This window comes from Vanessa tameamea, chromosome 2 (assembly GCF_037043105.1).
Source record: "Vanessa tameamea isolate UH-Manoa-2023 chromosome 2, ilVanTame1 primary haplotype, whole genome shotgun sequence".
Lineage (NCBI taxonomy): Eukaryota > Metazoa > Arthropoda > Insecta > Lepidoptera > Nymphalidae > Vanessa > Vanessa tameamea.
This window is the reverse complement of record NC_087310.1, coordinates 9,638,765-9,648,516: the sequence shown is the minus strand read 5'-3', so window position 1 is coordinate 9,648,516 and position 9,752 is coordinate 9,638,765. Positions and strand designations below refer to the sequence as shown.

At 28.9% G+C, this 9,752-nt stretch overlaps 3 protein-coding genes across 3 annotated transcripts; 2 read left to right on the top strand and 1 right to left on the bottom strand.

Moving 5' to 3' along the window:
* The first annotated feature begins 368 nt into the window (after positions 1 to 368).
* On the top strand, positions 369 to 1,190 carry LOC113394687 (ARL14 effector protein). Its single transcript, XM_026632086.2, has 3 exons — positions 369 to 603; positions 675 to 818; positions 896 to 1,190. Exons 1-3 carry the CDS (start codon positions 524 to 526, stop codon positions 975 to 977), a joined length of 306 nt encoding a protein of 101 aa, XP_026487871.1. The 5' UTR covers positions 369 to 523; the 3' UTR covers positions 978 to 1,190.
* LOC113394688 (nucleoside diphosphate kinase 7-like) lies at positions 993 to 4,642 on the bottom strand. Its single transcript, XM_026632088.2, has 7 exons — positions 4,422 to 4,642; positions 4,050 to 4,327; positions 3,528 to 3,689; positions 1,960 to 2,158; positions 1,440 to 1,685; positions 1,253 to 1,366; positions 993 to 1,136 (listed from the first exon to the last, which is right to left on the bottom strand). Exons 1-7 carry the CDS (start codon positions 4,422 to 4,424, stop codon positions 993 to 995), a joined length of 1,146 nt encoding a protein of 381 aa, XP_026487873.2. The 5' UTR covers positions 4,425 to 4,642.
* A 166-nt stretch (positions 4,643 to 4,808) lies between these two features.
* LOC113394686 (nucleoside diphosphate kinase 7) lies at positions 4,809 to 8,530 on the top strand. The gene is made up of 7 exons (XM_026632084.2): positions 4,809 to 5,175; positions 5,259 to 5,539; positions 6,280 to 6,441; positions 6,618 to 6,816; positions 7,283 to 7,528; positions 7,689 to 7,802; positions 7,876 to 8,530. Exons 1-7 carry the CDS (start codon positions 5,173 to 5,175, stop codon positions 8,014 to 8,016), a joined length of 1,146 nt encoding a protein of 381 aa, XP_026487869.1. The 5' UTR covers positions 4,809 to 5,172; the 3' UTR covers positions 8,017 to 8,530.
* The last annotated feature ends 1,222 nt before the right edge of the window (positions 8,531 to 9,752 follow it).

Below are 9,752 nucleotides of genomic sequence, written 5' to 3'. Positions count from 1 at the left end.
CAAATGCTGTCTGTCAAGTTGGTGAATAGTGTATATATGAACGACAAAATATATCAATAAAAAAAGGATATATCGATACTTTTGTAAATTTGTAAACTAGTCTGATAATAATACAATACTACGCATAAATGACCAATTATGCAGAAAATTACAGCTTAACATGTGTCATGCACATTGTCTATTGCATTAGTAAACGACGTTATATCTAATCGCGCAGGTATTACGTTATGACGTTAAGCAAGCAACAGCAAGTTTAAGTTATTTGGTTGCTAAAATAAATGCTTAATGTACTTATTTATGTAAAATATTTTTATGAACTTTTATTTATTTTCAAATGTCACAGTCTAGGATATAGTGTCAACTGTTAACTGGCATGTGTCAAGTTAAATCAAGACATGTATTTCTAGAATAACGTAACAAATTTACAATAATAATAATGAAATGTTAAATAATTCGATTTATATATTTCTTGGTATTAAGAGCTGTGAACTTTTAATAAAAAAAAATAGATAAGAAAACAAAGATGCGCTTCTTGGAAAACTTCGACCCTGAAACATCAGCTCGTGAACGACGAAAATTAAATCGGAAAAGCTATTTTATGAAGTATTTATTTATTTTAATTTAAAATAATTTGAGCCACACGGCACATTATTGTAACAATGTAACTTTTTCAGTCGCAACACTAAAAAAATCTACAATGAGCGTGGACAATTAGCAGCGACTGGTAAGGACCTCTGCGATTGTTTAGATGAAGTATGTCCTGGTTGTCACTTCCCTTGCTCAAAATGTACATCCAACAAATGTGGACATGAATGCAGGTATTCTTAATAGTTACTATTTATTACTAAAAAAAAATTGTGAACAATGTGTATATATTTTTTTATTTAACTTCTAGGGTTAACAGAAAATGGATGTATGAAAAAATTGAAATAGAGGGGAATGATTTTGTCATAAGAAATGTCTACAGGCGAAAATAATAATAGTATTTTAAATCATTCATTGGCTAATAACTTGAAAAAATATTCAACTTCCAATTCACCATCTTCTGGTAGATCTGTACAATGGACTGCATTATGTACTATGTTTTTTCCATATAGTGCTCTGATTGAATCGGGATATAGTTGACGACTCAGTTCCTGTGAAATGAGAATACATCTAAATTAAATGGTAAATAAAATTTTAGGACATTACTGCCTCTTTTATTTATAAGTATTAATTGTATTGTGTTGTATATAATATTAAGTTATTTTACCGGGTCTCTTGGTCCACAAAGTTTCCTAAATTCACAAACGCAGTTCATATTTGGATCATTACATTTAACTTCTAAAGTAACACACTTTCCTTCTGCTAAATGTATAGACATCGCCTTAAAATATTATTAAATAGAAATAGATAAAAAAATTAACTTGCTGTTTACAGAAATAAAAAAGAAGTGCTACCTCAAACTCAGGCAAAACACCTTTATAAACTTCAAAAAATTCTTCAGCATTTACTAGTTTTACTGAAAACATAGCTATTGCAGAAATGTAAAAATGTTTAGAAATTGCAATCTGTTCAAGAATTGCACCTAAATTTCCTTCAATAATAACATGTGGTTTGATAACACAGCAAGTGCAATTCTTATAGGTTGCACGGAAAGGTATTCTGGGAACTCCATTTTCATAACCAAAAAATAAATCTAACATCTGAAAATAATTAGATAATTATTATTATATAAATTATTGTTTACTTATTCATGCTTTTGTGAGCTTAAAACTTTGAAAATTTTTGTAAATTATTGATGATGATTATTCTTATTATTAGATATATTTCATCAGGTTAAGCTAATTTATACCATGCGAAAGAAAATATGCCGAGAACTTAAGAAATGAAACATATGCGATACTTTATTTAATTAGGTGCCTTTTTGTCATATTTCAAATTCACTACTTTATTAGATAACGTGCAATAATTAAACACCTGGGCCGCATCTTCTAGGGTGTTACAACCGTGGGCAACATTTCTAATTTTATTTTCTCCATAAAGTCGACGGAGCGTGCCTGGGGCTGCAGTTGCAGGATCGGTTTCCCCTAAACATGTCCGCCATTTTTTCACCGCATCAGGTGCAACTAGTTCCAATCCAATCACTTCTCCGGTTGTTATGTAATCTATTACGATTCTAAAAATCGACATTTGAATTTTGCGTAACGAGTACCATTTATTATTTTCCAATAGATTGCTGAGCTTGCAAAGGATGAGTAAAATTTCTTTAATATAATGTAATAGTGTGTAATGTAATATTTTGATTTAACATTCTAGAGTAGCTATTTGATTACTTTACTAGAAAAATCAATTCTAGTAATATCATCTCTAGCAAAATCAGAAAGATAGAAATTATACCTATTAAGTGACTGAAATGTGTGTAAAAGTGCATTAATCATAAGTGATAAGAATCATAGTATTTAGAGAATTATTAAAAAAAAAAGACTAATATGGAACTGACAAAGTTTTCATATATTATACGAATATAATATGTCCTATGAATAGCGACATGAGTAAAAAAAGAATCTGAGAAAGTTATAAGCTCATAAACTCAAAAAATATGTAAGTAGAAAGTGTATAAAGTGAAATATACAAGGAATAAGAATGATTAAGGTGGATTTACGAAAGAAAGAAAAAGGGCAAGTTATTCTAATAGCAAGAAAATTTCCTATATTAATAAATATTTTTTACATGATTTCAATTCTTTATAAAACAGATAATCCTGGAAGTATATTTAAGGCACGGTAAAGGGTTGACACTAGACAGGGTTTGGAGCAATTTTAAAAATGTTGATAAAATTGTGTATTTTGCCCAAGGAGTTAGCACATGTACCCAATTTATAGATATTGTAGCAGAATGACATTTTTTAATCATTTGTCTTTTCTTTCTAAAAAACCTTAATATTTTATTTAATATATCCATAATATCCTTTTATTTTCATAAAAAACATTTCCGGACATAGTGTTATTAATAAAAACCTCTTAATAAATGAAATAAAATGTCTTACAAATGTGCCTTTAACGTGCGAAACAATTTTTTCATCGCTGTAATCCATTACAATTCCATAGAAGTTTATGCGACAACATTTTAAAAATACTTAGAAGAATATATTTAGATATAGTGTTGCACTGCACAAAAAACTACAAACGAGCCAACTTTATAATGTTTGTGTGCGTGACAGCTACGCTTTACACTTGCCAAACGTCAACGTAAAGTAGTACTTTACCCGTGAGCACTGAGCAGTGTACATAATAGCTAACAGTTGGATACTATTTTTTTCGTCGTATTTTTACTTTTGACAGTCTATCTTAGCATTAATAATCAAAGGCTGTAGAATAAAAGGTAGTTAATTTACCCAGCTTCTACTCTTATAAGTTAATCTAGACCAACGAGGTAGTTAATGCGCAAATGTGAAGTAACTTTTTATTCGATGGCAAATGAACAAAATTATTTGAAGCGGTAGACAACACTATGTGTATTATTAAAACATAGTGTTAAATACTTACGGTAACATATTACTCCCAGAAAGATTTTTATAAAGCGCCTTCGCAAAATCTTTGCTTACTTTTCCATTTTTCATAAGAACAATTCGAAAACCTTTTTTCATTATGAATGTTATAATTTTACCATGAGAACTTGGAGGTACAGGTTTTATTAAAGCAAAAGTACTGTAATAAATATTTTTATTATGACTGTGTAATATTGCGTAGAAAATACTTTATTATACATGTAAATAAAGCTGAGAACACAAGAATTATATTTACATATCAGTTAATCTTAAAGAGCAATGATGTCTTATGGATCTATAAAATGAAAATGGAATCATACCTATACATTACCCAAATACCTACCTATATTTGATAAATTAAAAAGACGCACAGTAGATAAGTTTTAAAAACCAAAATCACTAATATTATAATGTATGTTTTAGTTACGACATCTCACGGACAGGTGCTGCTAGGCCAAATGCGAATAATTACTTGAAGCATGGTCATACAAAAAAAACTAATTATTTGTAATAATGATACCTTTGATTGTTATTGTATAAAGTTTTTCTAGTGGCAGGTGCACAGTCTTTTATATATAGTAGTTTAGAAAATATATTAACTATATTTCCTATTTGTAGCATTTGGATTTTTAAAGGCGGTAAATGAACACGCTTAACCAGATTTTTCGCTTTTTTTGAATCAATGACTTGAATCGAATTGTCAAATGGGAAAAAGTTTAATATTAATTCCTTTATTTCATCAGCGTCTTCGTCATACATTTCGCAAAGAAACGTATATTTGTCGAAATAGTCGTAAGTCTGAATAATATAATATTATATTAATAATAATCACATCATATCACTTGTAAATTTATTCAATATAATTTATTAAAATATAAATCTACAAGGTTACCATTTTAAGATATAAAATAATTGAGAAATTGGCGTTTTGTAAGTCAGAAGTATGTATACAGGTATAATTTAACTTTATTCTGTGTCAATTTTTTCGTTTTCAGTCATTATTACCAAAAAGGATATTAATATTATGAAGTTTGTTGATGTTTTGTGTTATATGTTGTTATTTTTATTTCGTCAAAATTTTCTTTTTTATTTATGTTACAAAGCCGCTTATATTTTATAACACAATCACAAATACTTTAGTCGTCGAAAATTATTATTTATAGAACTATAGAAATCTATTGGCCATAGAGTCTATGATATAGATTAAAATTCAAATATTGAATATTTTTTGCATAGAGAAACGAATTTCTGATTTCAGAAATCAGATTTGTTGAGTTTTGACTTTTGCTTGTTTACATTTCGAATAATGTCCTTAAATCTTAAAATTAAGATATTTTATACGTGACATTGGCCGTAATAACAATAACGAACATTTATTGCTCATCTAGCACCAGATGCTTGAAAAAAGAAGAAAAGATAAAAGTTGAAATATCCATAACTTAATCTTTTTTAAAATTTAAATAGTTAATGCAATAACTGACTAACAGACAACAGTATATAGAAATAAATTAATTGTCATAGTAACTAAGGCATTAACTAACTTCGTTGATCAATAAAAAAACGTGTATTAACATAGAGAAGACAATATATCTCTAACGATATCATGAAATATATTTAAAAAATTTAAAACAGCCTTTTTGAAAATGGTATACAATACAATTTATTTTACTTTCTTATCATTAAAACTTGTTTAATAAAAAGTAAAATATTAAAATTTGTTAAATTTTAGGAAGGCGCTTATCGAGACAAATTTTCATTTATCGGAGAATGGTATGATAATCAAGCTAGCCTGATTCGTCGGTTCAATGTATTTTACTATCCCACCGATGATACAATAGAAATGTATGATTTAAAAAACCGAAAAACTTTTCTTCGAAGAGTTAAAGTCCATGGAGTAACTTTAGACAACTTTTATATTGGATCTACTCTACAGATTTTAGGAAGGTTGATAAAAATTGTTGATTTCGCTTGTGAAGCTACAAGAACACAATTGCACAAGGATATGGAAGTGTATGTACCCATTTATTAAAACAATTAGTTTAAAATTATTTAATTAAGTTTTTAGTGATGTAAATATTATAAATTTATTATTATAAAACTACTCTATCATAATTTTTAATAACTATTATATTAATAATTAATAATAATAATTAATAATAAATTTTTCCATATATATGCTACAATGAACTAGCTTATTTAGTAATTTAATGAACTGCCTAGTCTAGTTACAATCAGCGGTGTGTGTATGTATGAAACTCAGCCAAAATATTCTTCTCTTCATAGAATAGGTGAATTTGACTCTCCTGATAATAGACATACCAAAAAATGTGCTAAAAGTATAATTTATAAAATTATATCTAACCACATAATGATTTTCTTACCAAACCAATATAAATATTTTTAATTTAAAGAGAGTCTATGGAAAAATACTCTAATCTACGAATAGAAGGTGTATTGACTCATAATTATGACCACTGATTGATTGGTGTCATATAGTAAAATAGTTAGGCTGATAATTAAAAGGTACATTTAAATAGTTGGCCATGATGTGTATAATTATAATTGACATTACATTTTAATAAAAATCATTGTTGAAGTCTCATTTTCTATTCAGTATAATGATATTGTAATATTTAAGACATTAATGATGGACAAATCTTTGTGGGCTACTATGACTGGTAACTACGATACCATTAAATAAAAAAAAGGTATCTACCTGTAGATTAATTCTAATGAATTTTAAATTTCAGAACATTTGCTATGATTAAGCCACTCCCGACTAAAATAGCTGGAAAAATATTAACTCATTTTTATGAACAAGGTTTGAAGGTAACTAAGATGAAAAAAGCTTTCCTTACTGCTGAAGATATTAATTTTCTATACAGAAAAGTAGTTTCGGATCCAACATTTCCGTGAGTTTTTCTTTAAATATTCCCTGTCAAAAACAAATATTTTTGTTACCAAATTGTTCTATGAAATATACAACATTAATAAAATCAGACAGATATTTTAAAAATAAATACATACATATTTAAATAAATAGAGGGCAAAACAAACATGTACCAATTTCATATGAAAACTATTTTAGATTTCTTCTGGACTATCTCTCTGGTCAACAAGTTTATGGCTTGGAATTGGTAGGAAAAGACTCTGTGTCGGCATGTGTGAAAGTACTTGGCAATAAAGATCCATTGAAAGCTGAACCTGGCACTATAAGAGCTCTATATGGTACAGATCCTGTAAGAAATTGTGCCCATGTGTCAACTAGCCCTGAGGATGCACTAGAGGTAAATAGCTTTTGTGTTTATGAATTACTCATAATTATCTGGGATTGTGATTATACATATAATAGGTTACTGGTATTGATATCACAATATGTCATTAAATTGAAGTTGAAGATGTTGTCTCTAGTAGCATATAGACATTATATGTTATATAGGTTTGCATGTTAGGTTGGAAGACTGGTCGTAAGGTTTCAGGTATTAAAAAGTAGCCTATGTACTTCCTTTGGGATGAAGCTTGCTTCATACCAAATTTTATTAGCCATGAAAGTGTACAGACAAACAGACAGATTACTTTCGCATTTATAATATAAGTGTAAAGGTATGATTTTTATGTAAGGTCTTTAACCTTCTTTAACCTTCTTGGTACTTCTGTAGTACATTTATTTTAAAACATATTTAAATTACATTTAAATTTTGTGAAAAGTAAAAATAAACTTTATTAAAGTATGACCTTTTTTCACTTTTACAGGATATTGATTATTTTTTTCCACCACCAGCTTTACGATCTGTCCGTCTTCGGTTAACAGCAACTCTGTCCAACTGCACATTATGCATAGTAAAACCACATGCAATACGTGAAGGAAAGCTAGGAGCAGCATTAGAAGTTATTGATGATGGAGGGTTTAATGTTACAGCATTAAATATGTTTATTGTGGAAAACATTAATGCTGCTGAATTTTATGAAGTGTACAAAGGAATAGTCCAAGAGTACAAGGTACTAATGTCATAATTAAGTAAAAATAGCATATAAGAGATTTAAATTAAGTATCCTACGTAAAATGATTTTTATATTGAATTGATGGTACTCTAAATGCATAATATTTTGATATTCAATGACTTCTATGTTAATTCAGAGGTATGTTTTAATACAACAGGGTATGGTCGAAGAGTTATCTAGTGGTCCTTGCATTGCTATGGAAATAGTTGCCAAAGACAAAAATGTTAATACTGCCGTGGAATTTCGGAAGTTAGTTGGCCCATCTGATCCAGTATGTATTCTATAAAAATAAATACATAAAATAATACCATTTAAAATTTATAATATATTTTTTATTGACATAGGAGATTGCCAGATTATTACGTCCACACACTTTAAGAGCGAAATTTGGAAAGACAAAAGTGCAAAATGCAATACACTGCAGTGATTTAGCTGAAGATGGTTTATTAGAAGTTGAGTATTTTTTCAAAATTTTGGATCTTTAAAAGACTGATTAGTTATTGGTGATCTGTGATTGGAGTGCATTTTTGTTTGTTATCAAGCTGTTTGGCTCGTTACATATTTGAATTTACTTGTAAAGCACTACAAAGAATAGAGCATGTTTCATCAAGAAGACAAATCAAGCTAGTTAATTCTATAATAATAGGTTAATATCAAATATCTGAAATCATTAAATCCATAAGTTTACACGGATGCATTTTATATAAGCAAAATACTTCCAATAGTTTTAATATTGATAGCCAAAATTCGAAACTAGCCAGCCACAAGTGGTATTCACATATTATAATAGTATATACTTCTTGGACTACATCGTAGACCATTATTTTTGTATGAAAAGAATATGTTTACTTCATAGTCATTCTCATATGTGCTTCTTTGCACTATATTGTATAATATTTGAGATTCAAACCAATGAAATGTAACTTGATTTGATAAAAAGGAAGACTGAGTTTATATTTTTCTACACATTTTAGTTTTTCCATAATAAAGAGCACTTCTCAAATAATTTGTTTTACTTTATATGTAACATCTTTCCTCTCGCTTACCTGTAACCTGTGGGAGAGATTTCGTGAAAAGGGACGGAAGTGTGTAACAGGAAGCGGGGGAAACACACGTTATTTGAATTGTAGTAAAACTTATTACCGAGGTGAGATGTCAGATGTTACACATCATATGCGGCTATTCAAAGGCTAACTCATATTTTTTCATCGCTTTGAACTAAGCTTTATGTATGATTTTCATTTTTCATGTACAACTCATTCATTACAGTTTTAAATTTCGAATTTTTTGGAAGTCATTAGATAGGACTAGACATTTCGTTAAAGCCTATTATTCGACTATGTTTAGGAGAGTCGGAGGATTAAGCGAACGTTATTTAAGACATAAATACCGAAAAAACTTTTAGATATTATAGATTCGCAGATCTCTAAGTAACAAAAATGTCTGCACCGGCATAATATGTTAGACAAATAACTGAAATGTTAATTTTACCTTTATATTATAGGAATAACAGTGTAAAAGGTATATAAATACGGAAGAAATAGTGTATCTCTTAACATTTTTGGTTCACAGTTATATGGAAATGATTGATCTTGACCGCCATTTGACCTAAGTCATGTTAAAGTAGACTATAAAATATAGATTTAAAAAAATATAAAAATAAATATAAGGGTCGTCGAGCGTTACACGTTGTTCGATGTTTCGTCTTGAAATAAGGCTTATGTGTGGTATGTGCTTTGTGTGGTTCACAATCATATACATAGAGGTAGTCGGCAGTTTTATCAATAAATGTAAATAACCGTAACTATATTTGATTGAAAGCTGTGAGTTCAATTCACAGCTCGGACATAAGTACGCCTTTATGATACATATTCAATGTTTAAAAGTCACAACCATGTCCTCTTACAAGAACCTGAAATTCACTCTTGTCACCATATGTCTCGAGTTGACAAAAGGCACTTAATTTGTCTAGGTGGTCATGTAGCTGACCAATTAGTATACTAGCACTTTGATTCGATCTATTTTTCTTATTTTAATTATTTGCTTAAAAGATCGCCTTTTCATAGCTTTCGCTTGTATTGTAATTCATCTTATTATTTTAACGCGTAAAATGCCTTGTTTACCAGTCCCATTCGTTGACCAGTGGTTTGACACTGGTACTGCATCCAAAAAAACATTGTAATATACCCAACATATATTATATACAGTATATCTATTGTGA

Coding starts and splice junctions, on each gene's coding strand:
- LOC113394687 (XM_026632086.2), top strand. CDS start 524: ATGCGCTTCTTGGAAAACTTCGACCCTGAAACATCAGCTCGTGAACGA. Junction 604..674: donor CGGAAAAGCTATTTTATGAA/GTATTTATTTAT, acceptor TAACTTTTTCAG/TCGCAACACTAAAAAAATCT. Junction 819..895: donor AAATGTGGACATGAATGCAG/GTATTCTTAATA, acceptor TTTAACTTCTAG/GGTTAACAGAAAATGGATGT.
- LOC113394688 (XM_026632088.2), bottom strand. Junction 1,367..1,439: donor GTGTTTTGCCTGAGTTTGAG/GTAGCACTTCTT, acceptor TAATATTTTAAG/GCGATGTCTATACATTTAGC. Junction 1,137..1,252: donor TTTGTGGACCAAGAGACCCG/GTAAAATAACTT, acceptor CTCATTTCACAG/GAACTGAGTCGTCAACTATA.
- LOC113394686 (XM_026632084.2), top strand. Junction 6,442..6,617: donor GTTTCGGATCCAACATTTCC/GTGAGTTTTTCT, acceptor AAACTATTTTAG/ATTTCTTCTGGACTATCTCT. Junction 6,817..7,282: donor GCCCTGAGGATGCACTAGAG/GTAAATAGCTTT, acceptor TCACTTTTACAG/GATATTGATTATTTTTTTCC.